Source organism: Oncorhynchus nerka, linkage group LG22, assembly GCF_034236695.1.
Source record: "Oncorhynchus nerka isolate Pitt River linkage group LG22, Oner_Uvic_2.0, whole genome shotgun sequence".
NCBI classification, from domain to species: Eukaryota; Metazoa; Chordata; class Actinopteri; order Salmoniformes; family Salmonidae; genus Oncorhynchus; species Oncorhynchus nerka.
In genome coordinates, this window is record NC_088417.1 from 69219601 (window position 1) to 69243987 (window position 24387).

The 24387-nt window shown below is 42.2% G+C and overlaps 1 protein-coding gene across 1 annotated transcript in view; it reads right to left on the reverse strand.

Annotated features, from left to right (window-relative positions):
- The window catches only part of LOC115105554 (protein EURL homolog), a 33317-nt gene extending 13551 nt beyond the window's left edge, over positions 1-19766 (reverse strand). The window contains exons 1-2 of the mRNA XM_029627730.2: positions 19297-19766; positions 12389-12516 (exon numbers count right to left, since the gene is read on the reverse strand). Coding sequence (XP_029483590.2) covers positions 12389-12515 — 127 coding nt within the window. The 5' untranslated portion in view covers position 12516; positions 19297-19766. The remainder of the gene's footprint in view (positions 1-12388; positions 12517-19296) is intronic.
- Between the last annotated feature and the right edge of the window lie 4621 nt (positions 19767-24387).

Sequence of the window (24387 nt, forward strand, 5' to 3'; positions counted from 1 at the left end):
TAGATTCTGTCTCTCACAGTTGAAGTGTACCTATGATAAAAATGACAGACCTCTACATGCTTTGTAAGTAGGAAAACCTGCAAAATCGGCAGTGTATCAAATACTTGTTCTCCCCACTGTATATACTCTCATTGGCTATGTCATAGTTTATTTTTAAAGATAAATATTAATACATTACTAGCTATATAAACACTTTTACTCTCTAAAAATGACAAAGGAGCTAGTGGGCGATGGTGATTTGAAATCAAAAGTTGCTCCCCCTATCTGATAGTGTGGGGTGTGGTAGATGCCCAGTTTCCCTTATGGCTCAGCTAAAGTGTCTACATAGACCATAGATCTAAAATATATATATATATACACGCCAGCTCAGAGGGCCAGCTCCTGAGCTTCATCAGCAGTAGATTTTAATTTAGAATGAAAGATGGATATGTGTTTATGGAACAAATTTTAGTGCATCGGATCACATCAATTCGTTCCTCTAATCTAACCGAATCGCACTGAATCACTTCAAACTAAAACGTATAGTTTCTGTATTGTATCGGAACCAATGTACCTAGATATCTATCGAATCATCTTGAAGGGGAAAGATGCACAACCCTAGCAGCTCCATTTAAGACATTCATCATTTTGAAGAGCTGGTCAACTGGATAGGACTTCGTATGGGTTAAGGAAGGATCACATAACTCCTTCCAGGTCACCAGAGGGATCAGCCTTTAACATAGGCTAATCAGAGCAGTTTACACCTCAAGGTGAGAGGTTCAGCCACAATGAACAGGTCGTTTAGACCAGAGAACCGCACAATGACCCCTAACAGCAGCACATAGCGGCAGCATCAGCTCCATCATTCCACTGTATTAAGTCAGACTGAGCCTCTCTCGTCTCTGACGTTGGCTCAGGTTAGAGTGGCGGCTCTCTCAGGTGGTTAGCCTACTCTGACTCAGCAGCCGGAGGCCTGTCAGCTACAGGGAAAAACAAACTCCAGCTGTGAAACGTATGTATTCTGACTCATATCTGGTTAAATCTTCAAAAGGATATTGATTGCGTTTAGTGCTCTTCTGAAAGAGCTCCCAGGATTCCATTTACATAGAGGGATGAGCACTCACTGCTGTGGTGAATGGCACTCAGAGGCGCAAAAAAAACACAATTTAAAAACAAAAAAAGATTGCTCAAATGTCCCCTGAACTCAAATATAAAAAGGCTTAGACAGAGACAAAACATAGGCTAGGCTATAGCCAACCACAACTACTATAAAAACAGCCTCATCTCTCCCACAGAGGAACATCAAACTGTAGCTTGTCTGACCTGGAAGACTGTTGGGGGTGTGAGGGAAGGACTGCAGTAATAGTCATGTTCCATTGTCTGCACTAGAGGTCGACCGATTAATCGGAATGGCTGATTAATTAGGGCCGATATCAAGTTTTCATAACAATCGGAAATCGGTATTTTTGGGTGCCTATTTTTATTTTTTACACCTTTATTTAATCTTTATTTAACTAGGCAAGTCAGTTAAGAACACATTCTTATTTTCAATGACGGCCTAGGAACCGTGGGTTAACTGCCTTGTTCAGGGGCAGAATGAGATTTTCACCTTGTCAGCTCGAGGATACACTCTTGCAACCTTACAGTTAACTAGTCCAACGCAATAACGACCTGCCTCTCTCTCATTGCATTCCACAAGGAGACCGTTACGCAAATACAGTAAGCCAAGGTAAGTTGCTAGCTAGCATTAAATGTATCTTATAAAAAACAATCAATCATAATCACTAGTTAACTACACATGGTTGATGATATTACTAGATATTATCTAGCGTGTCCTGCGTTGCATATAATCTGACTGAGCATACAAGTATCTAAGTATCTGACTGAGTGGTGGTAGTCAGAAGCAGGCGCGTAAACATTCATTCAAACAGCACTTTCGTGCGTTTTGCCAGCAGCTCTTCGTTGTGCGTCAAGCTTATCAACTCCCGAGATGAGGCTTGTGTAACCGAAGTGAAATGGCTAGCTAGTTAGCGCGCGCTAATTGTCGTTTTGTTGCTGGTTCGAGCCCAGGGAGGAGCGAGGAGAGGGACGGAAGCTATACTGTTACACTGGCAATACTAAAGTGCCTATAAGAACATCCAATAGTCAAAGTTGAATGAAATACAAATGGTATAGAGGGAAATAGTCCTATAATTCTTATAATAACTACAACCTAAAACGTCTTACCTGGGAATATTGAAGAATCATGTTAAAAGGACCCACCAGCTTTCATATGTTCTCATGTTCTGAGCAAGGAACTTAGTTAGCTTTCTTACATGGCACATATTTTACATGGAACATATTGCACTTTTACTTTCTTCTCCAACACTTTTTTTTTGTTGCATTATTTAAACCAAATTGAACAGGTTTCATTATTTACCTTTTTTTGCCCTGCTGTGCAATGTATCTGTACAGTCACATCTGACTAAGATCATAACATGGTGACCAGAACACTGTCTGAGCTGACAGGGGAGTCTTACAAAGAAAATAAATGTTCTGTGAGTTTAGAGTGACGAAAAGTAGCTAGCTAACAGCTCTCTCACGTCTTGCCATTGAGAAGCCCAAAGCGGAGCCGTTGCTATGGACACTCACACACGCAGAGCGGCAGCTCAGGGAGCAGGGGACAGACAGTGACAAGCTGCTAATGGATATGGGGGAAGTTATTTCTGATTCAGCAGGGCAGGGCCGTAAATTTGGAGGAAGCAATCAGACTGGGTAGGGTAGGGCCTGAATGTCACGAGCATTAAATGTCATGTAGACCTCTAAGACCAAACATAAGCAAGCACACTCAGACATGACAGAACAGAGCTTGATCTTCATATCCTTTCTTCACACTGAAGGGGCCAGACAGGCTGCACAGTTCCCTATTCCAACCTATTCAAAACAACAGACTGCTACTGCTCCTACTCGACCTCCCCTGTTGTCTGCGTGGTTTCCACAGTCAATAAATCAATGACCACAAAAGAAAGTGTCTCTGTCAACGTCAGCCTCTTTTTTAGTTGATATTCTTGCTAGCTAGTGTGTGTGTGTGTGTGTGTGTGTGTGGACTAGAGCTTGTTAGTGCTGTATGTCGGTGCAGTGTGTTGTCTGACTCTAGCTACATGTAAGGAGTGTGCGTATCAGCAGCTAAAAACAGACAAGCCTGAACATCGATCCTTCGTGCTACGTTAGGGGGAAGCTGTGGGTGTGGAGTTGAAAGTGGTTAGACACGCACAAACAGCCCTATAGACCTACCCTCCAACAACAGTGCAAGCATGTAGGCCTAGATATCATCTGTCTTGAACTATCAAATGTATCCTAGTAGATGAGAATGTGGTGTCGCGTTGATGAATATTCAACAGCGCTAATTCACCCATGAGGTACAGTCCGAGCGAGACACTCTGGGTGTTACTCAAAATGCATACTACCGTGCTGCAAGCACGCAAACTGGAGCATGGGAGGGTTGGATTATGAGTCCAAATCAAAGTATGAGAAACGGAGCACAGAGGGCACTTCTCGGATGTGTACTCCATTTGTACATATTTTGAAGCATGCATAGATGCAAGCTTCAACGGAAAGTAGTCACAGGAATATGACGCAACCACGTAAAAGCAATACAAATTTTCTTGAAATTAATTCTGCTGATTATTTGAGCTGAAGCGTGAGAAAATAAACTGATTTCGAAATTAAATGTTGCGCATTCACATCTCATGTGTTGCCTGACTACAATATTTTATCTTGATACGTTAATAAATACATACTGTGTTAATGGTGGCATGTTTACCTGCCTACAATACCGACTGTAGTGTACGTAAATCATAAGCACATAGTAGAGCAAACTGGCTAGCTTCTAACGTTCCTGTTACTTAGCTAGCTACCCACAAAGAATTTACATCTAACCTTGCATAACATTAGTATTCACCTGTTAAACTATCTTGTCAGCTCGATCCACATATATATCTAGCTGATAATTATGAAGTAAAACGTTTGCTTTATGTATAATCTTGTTTTGTCTTTATTGCCATTGTCCTGGCTGGAAGAAGGTTTAGTGAATGGTAAGTCCAATGTAAGTCAATAGGGCTAACTGGCTAGCCACAAAGAATTTGTAGCTAGCTACCTAAGTAGAATTGACATCTACCTTGCATAACATTAGTTTTAGGTCATTTTTGACTGTTTAACCTCTCTTGAGTAGGGGGCAGTATTTTGACGTCCGGGTGAAAAGCGTGCCCAAAGTAAATATCCTGTTACTCAGGCCCAGAAGCTAAGACATGCATATAATTGGTAGATTTTGATAGAAAACACTCTAAAGTTTACAAAACTGTAAATATTATGTCTGTGAGTATAACAGAACTGATATGGCAGGCGAAACCGCGCAGACAAACCACCCCAAAAAATAGCTGTAGTGTTTCCAAGCGCGTGGATGAGAGCGCGTTCTTTGGTATTTTTCTCCGGTAAAGACAATAACGATTCTCCGTCTTAAATTTTATATTTTATTAACGTATTAGGGTACATCAGGTTTGATTATAAATGTTGTTAGACTTATTTGGAAAAGTTTTAGTAACATTTGGGATTCATTTTGTATGCATTTTGATGGAGGGAGGGAAACTGGGTGGATTATTGACTGGAGCGCGCCAGCTAAGTTTTATGGATATAAAGGATATTATCGAACAAAAGGACCATTTGTGATGTAACTGGGACCTTTTGGAATGCCAACAGAAGAAGATCAGAGGTAAGGCATTTTTTATATCGCTATTTCTGATTCGTGTCGCACCTGTCTGGTTGAAATATGTTTTTCATGTTTTTGTATTGCGGGGCGCTGTCCTCAGATGATCGCATGGTGTGCTTTCGCCGTAAAGCCTTTTTGAAATCTGACACCGCGGATTAACAAGAAGTTAAGCTTTATTTTGATGTATTACACTTATGATTTTATGAAAGTTAAATATTTATAATACTGTAGTTTGAATTTCACGCTCCGCAATTTCACCCGGATGTTGGCCAAGTGGGACGCTACCATCCAAAATAAGTTAACTAGCAGGGATGCAAATTGGTCAATTTTGCTGCCGACTAACTGACCCTTATTAACCGGTCAACAAACGGTTGACGTGACCAACAGAAAATACTATCAGAGATCTGTGGAAGCGTCTCGTCATTATATGTTTCCGACCTAACAATGCGGGAAGGCAGGCAACAAGCTTAGTCCCAAAATAAAATAGAAACACATTGGGCTTATTTTGTACAGATTTTGTTGAGTGAAACCTCTCGCTTCGCCTCTTACGCTCTGATATTATGCACACACACACACAGACCAGAAATGTGTCATTAAGAGCTTAATGGAAACATGCAACAATAGCAAGCTGATCGTCTTAGTCAAAAGGCTATATAGCCTATTATTGAAGATGCAACTCCTGTAATGAAGCAGCTAATAAAATGTAATTTTCAATGTGTTGTAAACAGAGCACCTAATGCGAGCAGTTCCATGTGTGACAGATGAAAATCTCAGTTAGAAACTTCGAAAGAGGGGGAATCTAATCGCAACAACTATGATGGGTTGCTAATATGACTAAGATTGTGTCTTTGGCTTCTGGACAACGAAAGAATGTTGATATGAAAAGCAATAGAACAAGAGAGAAATGCTTGTTAATGGCATGAGGAATTCTTTATAAAATAATTGGTTTTCTATGGATTGATTTCCACAAGGCTAATTTTGAATTATTGAATTATTTGAAGTTCAGTAAAACATCCAGGTTTCAAACAATTATACTGCATCATTATACTGCATCAAGCGCACATTGCAAAGTGGTGGGTGACGTGTTGATAGTCAACGGTAGGCAGGCTATACAGTGCATTTGGAAAGTATTCAGACCCCTCGACTTTGACATTTTGTACAGATCCTCTCAACCTCGGGCAGGTTGGATGGGGAGCTTCGCTGCACAGCTATTTTCAAGTCTCAAGTTCAAGTCCGGGCTCTGTCTGGGCCACTCAAGGACATTGAGACTTGTCCCGAAGCCACTCCTGTGTTGTCTTGGTAGTGTGCTTCGGATCGTTGTCCTGTTGGAAGCGGAACCTTCGACCCAGTCTGAGGTCCTAAGCGCTCTGGAACAGGTTATCATCAAGGCTCTCTGTGCTTCGCTCCAGTCATCTTTCCCTTGATCCTGACTAGTCTACAAGTACCTGCCGCTGAAAAACATCCCCACAGCATGAATCTGCCACAATTATACTTCACCGTAGGGATGGTGCCACGTTTCCTCAAGATGCCATTCAGGCCAAGAAGTTCAATCTTGGTTTCATCAGTCCAGAGAATCTTGTTTCTCATGGTTTGAGAGCCCTTTAGGTTACATTTGGCAAACCCCAAGCGGGCTGTCATGTGCCTTTTACTGAGGAGTGGCTTCCATCTAGCCACCCTACTATAAAGGCCTGACTGGTGGACTGCTGCAGAGATGATTGTCATCCTGGAAGGTTCTCCCATCTTCACAAAGCAACTCTGGAGCTCTGTCAGTAACAATTGGGTTCTTGGCCACCTCCCTGGCCAAGGCCCTTCTCCCCCGATTGCTCAGTTTGACCAGCTCTAGTAAGAGTCTTGGTGGTTCCAAACTTCTTCCATTTAAGAACGATGGAGGCCACTGTGTTCTTGGAGACCTTCAATGCTGCAGAAATGTTTTGGTACCCTTCCTCAGATCTGTGCCTCGACACAATCCTGTCTCGGAACTCCACAAACAATTCCTTCAACCTCATGGCTTGGTTTTTGCTCTGACATGCACTGTCAACTGTGGGACCTTATATAGACAGGTGTGTGCCTTTCACAATCATGTCCAATCAATTGAATTTACAACAGGTAGACTCCAAACAAGTTGTAGAAACATCAAGGATGATCAATGGAAACAGGATGCACCAGAGCTCAATTTCAAGTCTCATAGCAAAGGGTCTGAATAGTTATGTGAATTAGTTATTTTTCATAAATGTGCAACAATTTCTAAAAAACTGTTTTTGCTTCCTCATTAAGGGGTATTCTATGTAGATCGAGGAAAAACAATTTTGTCAAATGTCAAGGTGTCTGAATACTTTCCGAATGAACTGTATATAGACTATGTACCCGAAAGATGAATGGTATGCGTGCTTTAATGACGAATTGAGATTGAGAAATAAAATAGCCAAAGTTAACACGCGATTGCATTGTTGCGCAACGACTGGATTTTAAAACCATAGTGAATTATTGCAATGTTTGTTTATTTGTCAATTAATCCCATAAGGGATGGGTTGCCAATTTTACGCTTTTTTTTTTTTTTTTTTTTTTTTTTTAAATCATTCATTCAGCAGGTTTTACTCCAGTAGCCTACAGGCTTTTTGAGGAGTTCTCGAGCTGCCTGACAGGTGGTAGGCTATTCCACTCCTCAAACTTGACTCTGTATGTTGTGCACGTGATAAATAAGATGCACGACGACAACAAAAATACACACGTGCCAATTGATTTCCCAATAGACCAACAAGGATGACCATTTTTGCATTTTTTAATGCATTTTTGGCAGCTAACCGATTAACATCACTACCAACCAGGGCCTAAAATTCACACCCGACACCTGCGGGTAGATTAAGGCATTGGCAGGTAAGATGTCCATTTCACTAGCCACATTGGCAGGTGGTCAGGGCTCCACAGTGTGAGCATTTCACTCGCATATGTGAATAAAAATAGTAAAGTATGATCACATTTATAGTAAATACTAAAGTAGCTGGTTTCAAGTATTTCTGTCGTTTTGTTTCATAGCTGGTCAATTAAATCGCACAAAGTCAAAGAACTACAAATCCTATATAGCCTATTCCACCTTGCGCTGAAACACTGCTTGGGGACTGTGCGCACATGAAGAGCTGAGTGAAAGATTCATATTCATAAGCGCTGCGCACAGGCATAAAAGTTAGTCTAATTTACTTGAAACGAAAGTCTACTGAAAGTCTACTGTCCTTGTGTTTCTTGGCTATTTACATTAATTTGTTCACAAGCTAGGTTGTTTTTCTATGTTTGAGTTTCAACTGCTATGGAAGAGAAGACCACACTTCTACAAGTCAGACTCAATCTCACAGGCACAAACATGACTAGTCACGCTACCACAACCTCCCACCCTTAAAAGGGGCAAGTGAAAATGTTTGACTCATCTGTGTTATTTTGGTTAAAAGTTAAAACATTTTAAAATTAAAATATACCACATTACTTCTTACTAGTAATATAATTATTTTATAAACATTACAAAGCGTGCTCATCTGTTTTTTGTGTTTTGTTGGTGTAATTCTAAACAGGGGAAAAAATATTTTGGCTGGTAAAGTTATATGAACGGCAGGAGGACCCAAAAGTTAACTGCTTCTCAAATGTAATGTTTTATGCGTTCTCCACACTCTCGTCCTAACAAGAACGTACTAAACAGAACTTCCTCAGAGGGTGTTCTCTGAGCATGAGTGTGGAACATGCTAGTATGCATATTGAGAAACACCCTGTACTTACGCATGGCCTCCTCTACTCTGAGCAACTTGGACAGAGAGCAGTTCCCTCCCGCTCTACCTTAATGAAGTCAAGCAGAATCAGATGAGCCGTGGGCATTAGCCTAGATGGGAAATTAACCTAGAAGATCAGTGGGCATCTAGCCTAGCGTGGCCAGGGAGAAATTCAACAGAAAGCAGGGCCTAGTCACAGATCCCTCCCATATATCACTATTATTACTGCTGCCCTCACCCCCACCCCACACCCATGTGCCATCCCTGGCTGCCTCCTAACTACTGCTAAATGGCCAGAGGCTGCACAGGCTGTATCAAAATCTCTGCAACAATAGCCTATACAGGCTTATCTACATACAGACACACAGTGGAGCAACAATGGTAACACTTTGTGACAGACTGGGGTATCTGCACATGATGCTCAACTCCACAATCATGCTCTTTCTGGGACTCTACTGCAGTACAATAATCAATAAAAACTCCACCTGGAACAAACAGGATATATTCCCTTTTCTCAGTCAGGATATATTCCCACCGTTCCGGGATTCGATAAAGGCTCAATGCATGCAAAGCACATACAGTCAGTCAGTCAGGTCCAAAATTATTGTCTCACTTAATCAAGATGAGCAAAAAAAAATACTACATAAAATACACATACTGAGCTACACTATATGACCAAGAGTACATGGACACCAGCTCATCGAACAACTCATTCTAAAATCATAGGCATTAATATCGAGTTGGTCTCCCCTTTTCTGCTATATCGGCATGGCCGATTAATTAGGGCCGATTTCAAGTTCACACAACAATCGGTAATCAGCATTTTTGGACGCCTCTACAAACTGCGTGGCAGGCTGATCACCTGTTACGCAAGTGCAGCAAGAAGCCAAGGTACGTTGCTAGCTAGCATTAAACTTATCTTATAAAAAAACAATCAATCTTCACATAATCACTAGTTAACTACACATGGTTGATGATATTACTAGGTTAACTAGCTTGTCCTGCGTTGCATATAATCAATGCGTGCCTGTTAATTTATCATCGAATCACAGCTAATTTCACCAAACGGCAGATGATTTAACAAAAGTGCATTTGCGAAAAAAGCACAATCTTTGTACGAATGTACCTATCCATAAACATCCATGCCCTTCTTAAAATCAATACACAGAAGTATATTTTTATACCTGCATATTTAGTTAAAAGAAATTCATGTTAGCAGGCAACATTAACTAGGGAAATTGTGTCCCTTCTCGTGTTCATTGCACGCAGAGTCAGGGAATTTGCAAAAGTTTGGGCAGCCTGGCTCGTTGCGAACTAATTTGCCAGAATTTTACATAATTATATCATAACATTGAAGGTTGTGCAATGTAACAGCAATATTTAGACTTAAGGAACGGTTCCGTATTTCACTGAAAGAATAAACGTTTTGTTTTCTAAATGATGGTTATTAATGTGGTCAAATCCAGAAACTAACGACTCGTATTTCTGTGTGTATTATAATTAATTCTATGATTTGATATAGTCTGACTGAGCGGTGGTAGGCGGCAGCAGGCTCGTAAGCACTTTACTGCATTTGCCAGCAGCTCTTAGCCATTCTTACGTCACAGCGCTGTTTATGACTTCAAGCCTATCAACTCCTGAGATTAGGCTGGCAATACTAAAGTGCCTATTAGAACATCCAATAGTCAAAGGTCTATGAAATACAAATGGTATAGAGAGAAATAGTCGTGTCATAATTACAATAATAACTACAACCTAAAACTTCTTAACTGGGAATATTGAAGAACTCGGAATATTGAACCACCAGCTTTCATATGTTCTCATGGTCTGAGCAAGAAACTTAAACATGAGCTTTTTTACATGGCACATATTGCACTTTTACTTTGTTCTCCAACACTGTGTTCTTGCATTATTTAGACCAAATTGAGCATGTTCATTATGAGACTAAATTGATTTTATTTCTGTATTATATTAAGTTAAAATAAGTGTTCATTGTCCATTCAGTATTGTTGTAATTGTCATTATTACAAATATATTTAAAATATATATATTTTTTAAAATACATTTATTTTTAAACAGCCGATTAATTGGTATCGGCTTTTTTTGGTCCTCCAATAATCAGTATCGGCATTGAAAAATCATAATCTGCTGACCTCTAATTGGGACATTGCTGCGGGCACTTGCTTCCATTCAACAACAAGAGCATTAGTGAGGTCGAGCACTGATGTTGGGCGATTAAGCCTGGCTCGCAGTCGGTGTTCAAATTCATCCCAAAGGTGTTCAATGGGATTGAGGTCATCTCGATAAACCATTTCTGTATGGACCTCGCTTTGTGGACAGTGGAAATTGTCATGCTGAAACAGGAAAGGGCCTTCCCCAAACTGTTACCACAAAGTTTGCTGTTCCGTTAAGATTCCCCCTCACTAGAATTATGAAAAACAGCCCCAGAACGTTATTCCTCATCCACCAAACTTTACAGTTGGCACTACGCATTGGGGCAGGTAGTCTTCCCCTGGCATCCTCCAAATCCTATGATGGTGCCATGTTGAAAGTCACGGAGCTCTTCAGAAAGGCGATTCTAATGCCAATGTTTGTCTATGGAGATTGCATGACGGTGCACTCGATTTTATACACCAGTCAGCAACGGGTGTAGCTGAAATAGCCAACTCCACCAATTTGAAAGGGTGTCCACAGACTTGATTATATATAGTGTATATTGAATGCGCAACAAAATTGGGAAATTATTGCTCAGAGTAAGATTTTGTTTAACAATACTTTTTCTCTCTCAAAAACAGAGGGTCAAAATGATTATAAACAATACCTCACCCTGCGAGGATAACAGCACTGAGCTTTTTGGGAAGGATATTAGACCATTCCTCCATACAAAATCTTTTCAGATCCTTGATATCCTTAGTGTGCGCTTATGGACTGCCCTTTCAATTCATTCCACAGGTTTTTAAACGGGATTTGAGTCGGGAGACAGACGGCCATTGCAAAATGTTGATTTTGTGGTCAATCAAATTTTAAAAACCTGGATTTTGATGTGTGCTTGGGGTTATCGTCTTGCCGGAAGATCCACTTGTTACCAAGTTTCAGCCTCCTGGTAGAGCCAACCAAGTTTTTGGCAAAAATGTCTCGGTACTTGGTAAAGTTTATGATGCTGTTGACTTTAACAACCAGTGGAAGCAAAATAGCCACATAACATCAAAGATCCACAACCATATTTTACAGAAGGTATGGGGTCTCTCCTGCTTATGCAGGAAATGCATGCACTGGTGTGCGTGGCCAAAGACCTCTGTTTTCAAATGTAAACGCCCGGGGCCTCATTTATAAATGCTACGTACGTACAAAATATGCCTCATAACATGCGTGCGACAGTTGACGCAAAAGTTTGCATATATAAAAACTGAAGTTGAGAATGTGGTTATCCTCCTGGAAACTTGAGACCACGCATAGGCCTACACACAGTTTCTAGTGGTTGAAGTACTGCCCTGCAAGAATGCAGAAGTAGCCAAAAAAAAAAAAAAAAAAAAAATATTTCAAGTTTCAAGTCAAAACTATTTCTCATCCTTATTCATGATTCATGTAGGCATTGCGTGCTAGGAATATGGGTCCAAATACTTAACTTTTGACTACTTTATTTATAAGAATATTTAGGGGTGTCAATTTTGACCAGTACCTTTGAGAAAAATAAATAAATTACTTGTTAAACTAAAACTATTGTAATAGTATAAAATAATTACCCCATTTGCACATACAATTTAGCTCAGTATTTTAATGACTTATTTTATACAGTCAATATTGCTCATCATTATCAAGGGTGTCAATTTCAGACCCCACTGTATATTGACCACTTTGTTTGCTCTTCATTCCCACTTGCTCAACAAGCCCTGGGGACTGGCGCCTCTCTCACCTTCGATGCTGAGCTCAAAGCAGACATGGCAGAAGGACATGGTCCCCGTGTCGGTCTCCAGCTTGCAGACACCGCAGATGTTGTCGTCGTTTAGGTCGATGTTGACAAACTGCTCCGCTTTGTCCATACTGTCTCAAATTGAAAAACAAACAGAGACAAGAGCACATGGCAGGACATGAGGCATGAAGAGCTTGCACAACATCAACATTTGTTTTGACATTTAGAAGTCAAGAGTCCTCCTTCATTCTTGAACAGAATCTCTTTCAAACTAACGTCTTAACTTGTATTAGTTAGATGGAAAAATAACACTCACGTTAGTGGCTCATCACGAGAATGTCATTACTATGCTGATAGTAGCGAGAGTTATGGTTTGCTCAAGGCAGTGCCCTGTAAGCATTATGCCTCATGAAATATCAAGACATTGAAGAAGATAGGAATCACATTTTTTGAGAGGAGAGATTTTTGCTGATTTTCAGGTGACAACAGGATGGAACAACTTTTAGAACGCGTATGAAAAAGTCGTAGGAGTACTGGTATGTAAACGAGGACCCAACAGTGATCTCTCACAGAGAAAGAAAATAGTGTGTCTGGTGACCCATGTAAATGGTAAATTAGCTTACCCCGGCTTACATAAGGTGACCATTCCAGAATGTGATAACCAAGGGGATTATTCATTACAATGTGAATATAATGTTAGCATTTCTGTTCCAGGACACTTGTCTTCCCTGCGTTTATCTAAGGATTACAGAACAAAACTGCACAATGAGATTAAAATGAATAAGCAGGGGCACATATTCTAGGTTTCCAATCTTCTTTCACACTGTTCCTAAATATTATCAGCATCATTTGACATTTGAAAACGACTCCTGGTAAAAAGTGAAAATGTGTATGTAATAGGACTGAGAATTGCCAGGGACCTTACGAAACGATATTACTTTAATTGCCAATACGATATGTATTAGAATCCTTACGAATCTATAAGCAATTGCGATTCGACAGATTTTATTGCAATTCAATGTTCCAAACATATTGCTCACCATATGTCTCCTGCAGAGGGGCAAGAGAGAGTCATGAAAAAACAAGTATCAGTAGCTAGGTTCCCATCCAATTGGCGACAAATTTTCATCTGAATATTCTACACTGAACAAAAATAAAAACACAACATGCAACAATTTCAAAGATTTGACTGAGTTAAAGTTCATAAGGAAATCAGTTAATTTAAATAAATCCATGAATCTATGGATTTCACGTCTTTGAATACAGATATGCGTCTGTTGGTCACAGATACCTTAAAGAAAAGATAGGGGCGTGGATCAGAAAACCAATCAGTATCTGGTGCGACCACCATTTATTTGCCTCATGTAGTGCGACACATCGTGCAGAGTTGATCAGGCTGTTGATTGTGGCCTGTGGAATGTTGTCCCACTGCTCAATGGCTATGCAAAGTTTACTGGATATTGGCGGGAACTGGAACACGCTGACGTACACGTCGATTCAGAGCATCCCAAACATGCTCAATGGGTGACATGTCTGGTGAGTATGTAGGCCATGGAAGAACTAGGACATTTTCAGCTTGAACGAATTGTGTACAGATCTTTGCGACATGTGGCTGTGCATTATACTGAAACATGAGGTGATAGCGGTGGACGAATGGCACGACAATGGGCCTCAAGAGCACACTTCTCCAGCGTAGGTGAGCATTTGACCACTGAAGTCGGTTTTGGCGCCTAACTGCAGTCATGTCAAGACCCTGGTAAGGACGACGAGCACGCTGATGAGCTTCCCTGAGATGGTTTCTGACAGTTTGTGCAGAAATTTGCCATTTGTGCAAACAAACAGTTTTATCAGCTGTTCGGGTGGCTGGTGAGGAAGCCACAGGTGAAGACGCAGAATGTGGATGTCCTGGGTTGGCATGTTTACATGTGATCTGCAGTTGTTAGGCCTGTTGGATGTACTGCCAAACTCTCAAAAACAACGGAGACGGCTTATGGTAGAGAAATTAACATAAAATTATCTGGCAACAGCTCCAGTGGACCTTGCTGCAGTCAGCATGCCAATCGCACACTACTTCAACTTGAGACATTGTGGCATTGTGTAGTGTGACAAAACTGCACATTTTAGTGGCCTTTTATTGTCCCCAGCACTATGCAACAGCTTGCAGATACAGTGAGAGTAGGCTGTGCAGGTAGGCTAGAAGAGGACCATCCTTCTCACTGAATTTCTGAAAAATATAAAATTGTGAACCATTAAAGTTATCCTGTTTAGAAAAAATATATATAAATACATTTACGTCACCAAATAATTCATTAAAACACTTTTGCATTGAAGGTCTACTGTAGCATCAGCAGCAATCTGTAGGGTAGCACCATGGTGTAGCCAGAGGACAGGTAGCTTCTGTCTTCCTCTGGGTACTTTGACTTCAATACAAAACCTAGGAGGGTCATGGTTCTCACCCCCTTCCATAGACTTTCAAAGTAATTATGATAGGTGGGAGGATGTCCTCCTGAAGTTCAGAGCTCTTGCAGCATGAACTGACATGTTGTCCACCCAATCAAAGGATCAGAAAATTAATCTAGTTGGTTGCCAACCACCATATAAAGTCCAAAGAAGAAGCCTGGAGGAGGAGAGATTACTAGAAAACAACTTTAACCCTTTTATCTGTGGATGAATTGTCAGAGTAGAGGACCTTGTGCATTTCAGGTAAAATAACAACCCAATGTTAATATCCTAGGACAAATTAGCTAGCAACAGCAAGCTAGCTAGCTAAATTGCCAGAAATGGTTGCTTATCGACTGGTCCCCAAATCAATATAATTGGTTCAGAGTTTGTTTTGATATTTCAACCTGCGTGTCCTGATCGTGTCGTACTCAACAAATTGGATGCAGTCTATCACAGTGCTATCCGTTTTGTCACCAAAGCCCCATATACTACCCACCATTGCGACCTGTACGCTCTCGTTGGCTGGCCCTCGCTTCATACTCGTCGCCAAACCCACTGGCTCCATGTCATCTACAAGACCCTGCTAGGTAAAGTCCCCCCTTATCTCAGCTCGCTGGTCACCATAGCATCTCCCACCTGTAGCACACGCTCCAGCAGGTATATCTCTCTAGTCACCCCCAAAACCAATTCTTTCTTTGGCCGCCTCTCCTTCCAGTTCTCTGCTGCCAATGACTGGAACGAACTACAAAAATCTCTTAAATTGGAAACACTTATCTCCCTCACTAGCTTTAAACACCAACTGTCAGAGCATCTTACAGATTACTGCACCTGTACATAGCCCACCTATAATTTAGCCCAAACAACTACCTCTTTCCTAACTGTATTTAATTTATTTATTTATTTTGCTCCTTTGCACCCCATTATTTTTATTTCTACTTTGCACATTCTTCCATTGCAATACTACCATTCCAGTGTTTTACTTGCTATATTGTATTTACTTTGCCACCATGGCCTTTTTTGCCTTTACCTCCCTTCTCACCTAATTTGCTCACATTGTATATAGACTTGTTTTTTTTTTTTTTACTGTATTATTGACTGTATGTTTGTTTTACTCCATGTGTAACTCTGTGTCGTTGTATGTGTCGAACTGCTTTGCTTTATCTTGGCCAGGTCGCAATTGTAAATGAGAACTTGTTCTCAACTTGCTTACCTGGTTAAATAAAGGTGAAATAAAAATAAATAAATAAAAGTGTCTGGTGTGGGGGGCCAAAATAAAAATGCAGATGTATGTGCGCGGTGTAGTCAGCATGTTAGCCGATCCACAAGAATGGAACGGTCTACCGTATCAAAAGCTTTGGTCAAGTCAATAAAAATAGCAGCACAACATTGCTTAGAATCAAGGGAAATTGTGACATTATTTAGGACCATTAAGATTGCAGTGACACATCCATAACCTGACCGGAAACTAGAGACATCAACAAAACTTCTCAGTAGTCAACTGGCTGGTTTTTCTAACACTTTTGATTAACAGGGAAAAAATAGAAATTGGCCTATAACAGTTAGAATCAGCTTGATCTCCCCCTTTAAATAAAGGATGCACTGTGGCTGCCTTCCAAGCAATGGGAACCTCCCCAGAGAGTAAAGACAGGTTAAAAAGGTTAGAGATAGGCTCAGCAATGATAGGGGCTGTAACCTTAAAGGATCTAAACCATCTGACCCAGATGTTAATTTGGGGTCAAGTTTAAGGAGCTCCTTTAGCACCTCGGACTCAGTGACTGCCTGCAGGGAGAAACTGTAGCGGGGCAAGGGGAAAAGAGCGAGGAGCATTGGGGCTAATCGCATTAGAAGGGCTGGGAGATGAGGAAATGTTGGACAGGCAAGGAGGCATGGCTGTGCCCGGTTACTATGTGGCATTACTTATTTTAGAGCAAATTCTTGCCGTTATATGAAACCCAAAAGTGAAAAAAAAGTGAACATAAAACACAGACCCCATCCCATTACTGAGTGACTTCCCCAAATGAAGCACTCCTTGATGAACTAACATAGCTTAGGGTGACGAGACATAAAACCTAATCTAAATCTATAGATTTTCTTCATGTAAACAAAGACTAAATAACACTTAACTGTCACGTTAGTGGGTGGGTGGCTAAACAATGCTATATAAAACAATACAATCTCACCCATCATTATAAGTTCCAATTTCTGATCTTCTGATGGATAAGACAGATATCGGCAGGAAATTCAACCATCCCTGACCTATATTTGGCACAGCAGTTCTGTATACTCAGCCAGGGAGCTTGAATGAAAAGAACAGTTCAGCCTCTTTTGGGGTGTCAAACGTGTCATTTGCCCGACCTCGTGCTCCCAAGTGGCACAGCGGTCTAAGGCACTATCTCAGTGCTGGAGGCATCACTACAGACCCTGGTTTGATTCCAGGCTGTATCAACCAGCCGTGACAGGAATTCCCAACTAAGAATTTGTTCTTAACGGACTTGCCTAGTTAAATAAAAACGTTTTTGTTTTATTTGATTGCCTTCACAGTTTCAGTCAAAGTCCCAAGACTCTTTGAGATATGAGCCAACCTTGTGTCCACCTTCCCGCTTTGTGAGTTTATAGCAGCTAGTAGGTCAATCGGGGTGGGTCCTGTGGGGAGCAAGTATCTTCAGCTAACTCAAATCAAGGTTTATTTGTCAAGTGCGCCGAATACAACAGGTGTAGACCTTACAGTGAAATGCTTACGTACAGGCTCTAACCAATAGTGCGAGAAAAAAAAAGGTATGTGTGTGTGTAGGTAAGTAAAGAAATAAAACAACAGTAAAAAGACATTTGAAAATAAGAGTAGCAAGGCTATATACAGACACCGGTTTAGTCAGGCTTATTGAGGTAGTATGTACATGTAGGTATCGTTAAAGTGGCTATGCATATATGATGAACAGAGAGTAGCAGTAACGTAAAAAGAGGGGGTGGTGGGTGGCGGATAACCTGGTTAGCAATGCAGAAAGCCCGGTTAGCCAATGTGCGGGAGCACTGGTTGGTCGGGCCAATTGAGGTAGTATGTACATGAATGTACAGTTAATGTGACTATGCATATAAGATAAACAGAGAGTAGCAGCAGCGTAAAAGAGGGGTTGGGGGGGAGGCACACAATACAAATAGTCCGGGTAGGAGTCTTATGGCTTGGGGGTAAAAAACTGTTGAGAAGCCTTTTTGTCCCAGACTTGGCACTCCGGTACTGCTTACCATGGGGTGGTAGAGAGAACAGTATATGAATGGGGTGGCTGGGGTCTTTGGCAATTTTTAGGGCCTTCCTCTGACACCACCTGATGTAGAGGTCCTGGATGGCAGGCAGCTTTGCCCCAGTGATGTACTGGGCCATACGCACTACCCTCTGAAGTGCCTTGCGGTTGGAGGCCGAGCAATTGCCGTACCAGGCAGTGATGCAACCGGTCAGGATGCTCTCGATGTTGCAGCTGTAGAACCTTTTGAGTGTGCGTACATCGTGTGTCAGCGATGTTGACATCGGTTCGTTGTGTCTCGTCCAAATTATCTTGTTTAACGCCCCCTTTTTTGGTGGCATTTCCTTTAGTCATATTGTCAGACAATGATTTGAAATCATAGGCCGTGAGAGATTAAGATAAATATGTATGTTTCAATTTTGCAGAGCTCTAACAAAACACGTCTATTCCATAGCACACTCTCTAGTGCCCCTTAAAATAAGTATTTTCAACTTTCATCCAGAACCTAATATGAACCGATTTCAACATCTTGAAAAGATGCATCTTCAATGTCCTGGAAAAGATGCATTTTAAACATGCCTTTTTTACCTTTCATTCAGAACCTACATTTAACCTAACATCTGGAAAACAGGTATTTTTTACCTATATCAAATCAAATCTTATTGGTCACATACACGTGTTTAGCGGATGTTATTGCGGGTGTAGCGAAATGCTTGTACTATTACTAGAATATTATCGCCTAGAGCCGCAGAAAGGCAAGAACCGGCCCTGCGTGGATGATATGACTGTGTTGGAACACTAACCCTATAAAGACTCCTTCTTCAAATGACATGTGTAACGTACCGTTATTGAACGGAGTCCTGATCAAGAGTTAGCTAGCTCCCAAACTAACCATCTAGCTAGCTAGCCCTATATAGTACGGGCGGCGTCCGTTATAGTGCTAGCTAGATACCAACACATTGAACTAGTTACGTAGTTAGCTGAGTGAATGGCTAACCAGCTACTGTAGACGACGTAGGTTGCTGCTAGCAAAACCTTGTTATGACACTGCTGCCAGTACTGACTAGCCGTGCTAGCCAACATAGATAACGTTAATTAACTGAATCGTGACCCATTATCTGGTCGTCAAGTTCAATAATGTCCAGCAGGAGCCAAACAAAATTATAGTAGCGATTAAACATGGCAATGTAATACAATGTAGCTAGCTATTTATTCTGTTTAACGGCCATTTACCTTGTAATCCTTTGTCAAATCTTCAGGGGAATTCGCGGGTATTTTGTTTCCCTTTACCTCAGTCCTTGAGCGCCTGTAGGGCAGTAAAGTGTTGTTGATGGTAGCTCGCAGAACAGCACATTACTTTCAGTGGAGGGGAAACCCCCCACATTTTCGGAACGAACTACTTATACATCAGCGGGTGTGTTATAATATCAATACAGATTAAATGCAAATCGTTCTGCATATATAATACATTACACACTTTTGAAATAAAGAAACAATTTTATGTCGATGTATGATCTAGGATCATCATTATTCGAGCTCTATATTAGCCTTTTCAAATGCATTCCGCTTGATTAAACCCCTTTAGACTTGGTATATTTAACAATCGTCAACAGACTAGAGGAAAATTGTTCGAACAATAGAATAATAGCTACATGTATGACCTAATATGATTACATAGGGGAAATGTTTACACTATAATTTGGTATTCAGATTTTAATAACGAAGCGAGCGAAATATGAGAAGAGAAACTGATCTATCAACGACCGGACTGTCCAATACCCCTTTCATTTTCGTTTCACATGAAGTCACACGTGGGGATTCCTTTCATGAAAAGAACTATGGTGGATTCCCATTATTGTCAACAAGGATACAGAAGAACTCATTTCGAACAATGACACCTATTCCATGCTAGAATTATACTGTAGTGTGGTAAAATAATAATTTTTACATTCAGCATCACTCCATTAGGGGAAATATAGTATTATTTCTAACAAATATGTTTTATTTATTTATTTAACCTTCATTTAACTAGGCAAATCAGTTCTGGGATTAAAAATAAAAATATAGGACAAATCACACATAATGACAAGAGAGACAACACTACATAAAGCGAGACCTAAGACAACATAGCATGGCAGCAACACATGACAACACAGCATGGTAGCAACACAACATGGCAGCAGCACATCATAGTATTAGCACAGACGGCTCACCTCTCACAGTTCTGGGCGACTTTAACCTCCCCACGTCTACCTTTGACTCATTCCTCTCTGCCTCCTTCTTTCCACTCCTCTCCTCTTTTGACCTCACCCTCTCACCTTCCCCCCCTACTCACAAGGCAGGCAATACGCTCGACCTCATCTTTACTAGATGCTGTTCTTCCACTAACCTCATTGCAACTCCCCTCCAAGTCTCCGACCACTACCTTGTATCCTTTTCCCTCTCGCTCTCATCCAACACTTCCCACACTGCCCCTACTCGGATGGTATCGCGCCGTCCCAACCTTCGCTCTCTCTCCCCCGCTACTCTCTCCTCTTCCATCCTATCATCTCTTCCCTCTGCTCAAACCTTCTCCAACCTATCTCCTGATTCTGCCTCCTCAACCCTCCTCTCCTCCCTTTCTGCATCCTTTGACTCTCTATGTCCCCTATCCTCCAGGCCGGCTCGGTCCTCCCCTCCCGCTCCGTGGCTCGACGACTCATTGCGAGCTCACAGAACAGGGCTCCGGGCAGCCGAGCGGAAATGGAGGAAAACTCGCCTCCCTGCGGACCTGGCATCCTTTCACTCCCTCCTCTCTACATTTTCCTCTTCTGTCTCTGCTGCTAAAGCCACTTTCTACGACTCTAAATTCCAAGCATCTGCCTCTAACCCTAGGAAGCTCTTTGCCACCTTCTCCTCCCTCCTGAATCCTCCCCCCTCCTCCCTCTCTGCAGATGACTTCGTCAACCATTTTGAAAAAGAAGGTCGACGACATCCGATCCTCGTTTGCTAAGACAAACGACACCGCTGGTTCTGCTCACACTGCCCTACCCTGTGCTCTGACCTCTTTCTCCCCTCTCTCTCCAGATGAAATCTCGCGTCTTGTGACGGCCGGCCGCCCAACAACCTGCCCGCTTGACCCTATCCCCTCCTCTCTTCTCCAGACCATTTCCGGAGACCTTCTCCCTTACCTCACCTCGCTCATCAACTCATCCCTGACCGCTGGCTACGTCCCTTCCGTCTTCAAGAGAGCGAGAGTTGCACCCCTTCTGAAAAAACCTACACTCGATCCCTCCGATGTCAACAACTACAGACCAGTATCCCTTCTTTCTTTTCTCTCCAAAACTCTTGAACGTGCCGTCCTTGGCCAGCTCTCCCGCTATCTCTCTCAGAATGACCTTCTTGATCCAAATCAGTCAGGTTTCAAGACTAGTCATTCAACTGAGACTGCTCTTCTCTGTATCACGGAGGCGCTCCGCACTGCTAAAGCTAACTCTCTCTCCTCTGCTCTCATCCTTCTAGACCTATCGGCTGCCTTCGATACTGTGAACCATCAGATCCTCCTCTCCACCCTCTCCAAGTTGGGCATCTCCGGCGCGGCCCACGCTTGGATTGCGTCCTACCTGACAGGTCGCTCCTACCAGGTGGCGTGGCGAGAATCCGTCTCCTCACCACGTGCTCTCACCACTGGTGTCCCCCAGGGCTCTGTTCTAGGCCCTCTCCTATTCTCGCTATACACCAAGTCACTTGGCTCTGTCATAACCTCACATGGTCTCTCCTATCATTGCTATGCAGACGACACACAATTAATCTTCTCCTTTCCCCCTTCTGATGACCAGGTGGCGAATCGCATCTCTGCATGTCTGGCAGACATATCAGTGTGGATGACGGATCACCACCTCAAGCTGAACCTCGGCAAGACGGAGCTGCTCTTCCTCCCGTGGAAGGACTGCCCGTTCCATGATCTCGCCATCACGGTTGACAACTCCATTGTGTCCTCCTCCCAGAGCGCTAAGAACCTTGGCGTGATCCTAGACAACACCCTGTCGTTCTCAACTAACATCAAGGCGGTGGCCCGTTCCTGTAGGTTCATGCTCTACAACATCCGCAGAGTACGACCCTGCCTCAAACAGGAAGCGGCGCAGGTCCTAATCCAGGCACTTGTCATCTCCCGTCTGGATTACTGCAACTCGCTGTTGGCTGGGCTCCCTGCCTGTGCCATTAAACCCCTACAACTCATCCAGAACGCCGCAGCCCGTCTGGTGTTCAACCTTCCCAAGTTCTCTCACGTCACCCCGCTCCTCCGCTCTCTCCACTGGCTTCCAGTTGAAGCTCGCATCCGCTACAAGACCATGGTGCTTGCCTACGGAGCTGTGAGGGGAACGGCACCTCAGTACCTCCAGGCTCTGATCAGGCCCTACACCCAAACAAGGGCACTGCGTTCATCCACCTCTGGCCTGCTCGCCTCCCTACCACTGAGGAAGTACAGTTCCCGCTCAGCCCAGTCAAAACTGTTCGCTGCTCTGGCCCCCAATGGTGGAACAAACTCCCTCACGACGCCAGGACAGCGGAGTCAATCACCACCTTCCGGAGACACCTGAAACCCCACCTCTTTAAGGAATACCTAGGATAGGATAAAGTAATCCCTCTCACCCCCCCCCCTTAAAATATTTAGATGCACTATTGTAAAGTGGCTGTTCCACTGGATGTCATAAGGTGAATGCACCAATTTGTAAGTCGCTCTGGATAAGAGCGTCTGCTGAATGACTTAAATGTAATGTAAATGTAAAACAGGGTAAACCTTTTTTTATTTCACCTTTATTTAACCAGGTAGGCTAGTTGAGAACAAATTCTCATTTACAATTGCGACCTGGCCAAGATAAAGCAAAGCAGTTCGACAGATACAACGACACAGAGTTACACATGGAGTAAAACAAACATACAGTCAATAATACAGTATAAACAAGTCTATATACAATGTGAGCAAATGAGGTGAGAAGGGAGGTAAAGGCAAAAAACGCCATGGTGGCAAAGTAAATACAATATAGCAAGTAAAACACTGGAATGGTAGTTTTGCAATGGAAGAATGTGCAAAGTAGAAATAAAAATAATGTGGCGCAAAGGAGCTAAATAAATAAATAAATAAAATACAGTTGGGAAAGAGGTAGTTGTTTGGGCTAAATTATAGGTGGGCTATGTACAGGTGCAGTAATCTGTGAGCTGCTCTGACAGTTGGTGCTTAAAGCTAGTGAGGGAGATAAGTGTTTCCAGTTTCATAGATTTTTGTAGTTCGTTCCAGTCATCGGCAGCAGAGAACTGGAAGGAGAGGCGGCCAAAGAAAGAATTGGTTTTGGGGGTGACTAGAGAGATATACCTGCTGGAGCGTGTGCTACAGGTGGGAGATGCTATGGTGACCAGCGAGCTGAGATAAGGGGGGACTTTACCTAGCAGTGTCTTGTAGATGACATGGAGCTTGGCGACGAGTATGAAGCGAGGGCCAGCCAACGAGAGCATACAGGTCGCAATGGTGAGTAGTATATGGGGCTTTGGTGACAAAACGGATTGCACTGTGATAGACTGCATCCAATTTGTTGAGTAGGGTATTGGAGGCTATTTTGTAAATGACATCGCCAAAGTCGAGGATTGGTAGGATGGTCAGTTTTACAAGGGTATGTTTGGCAGCATGAGTGAAGGATTCTTTGTTGCGAAATAGGAAGCCAATTCTAGATTTAACTTTGGATTGGAGATGTTTGATATGGGTCTGGAAGGAGAGTTTACAGTCTAACCAGACACCTAAGTATTTGTAGTTGTCCATGTATTCTAAGTCAGAGCCGTCCAGAGTAGTGATGTTGGACAGGCGGGTAGGTGCAGGTAGCGATCGGTTGAAGAGCATGCATTTAGTTTTACTTGTATTTAAGAGCAATTGGAGGCCACGGAAGGAGAGTTGTATGGCAGCCCAAGATAAAGCATAGTAGTGTGAACAGACAACAACACAGAGTTACACATGGAGTAAACAATAAACAAGTCAATAACATAGAAGAAGAAAAAAATAATCTATATACATTGTGTGCAAAAGGCATGAGGAGGTAGGCAATAAATAGGCCATAGGGGTGAATAATTACAATTTAGCAGATTAACACTGGAGTAATAAATGATCAGATGAACATGTGCAGGTAGAGATACTGGTGTGCAAAAGAGCAGAAAAGTAAATAAAATAAAAACAGTATGGGGATGAGGTAGATAAATTGGGTGAGCTACATACCGATGGACTATGTACAGCTGCAGCGATCGGTTAGCTGCTCAGATAGCAGATGTTTAAAGTTGGTGAGGGAGATAAAAGTCTCC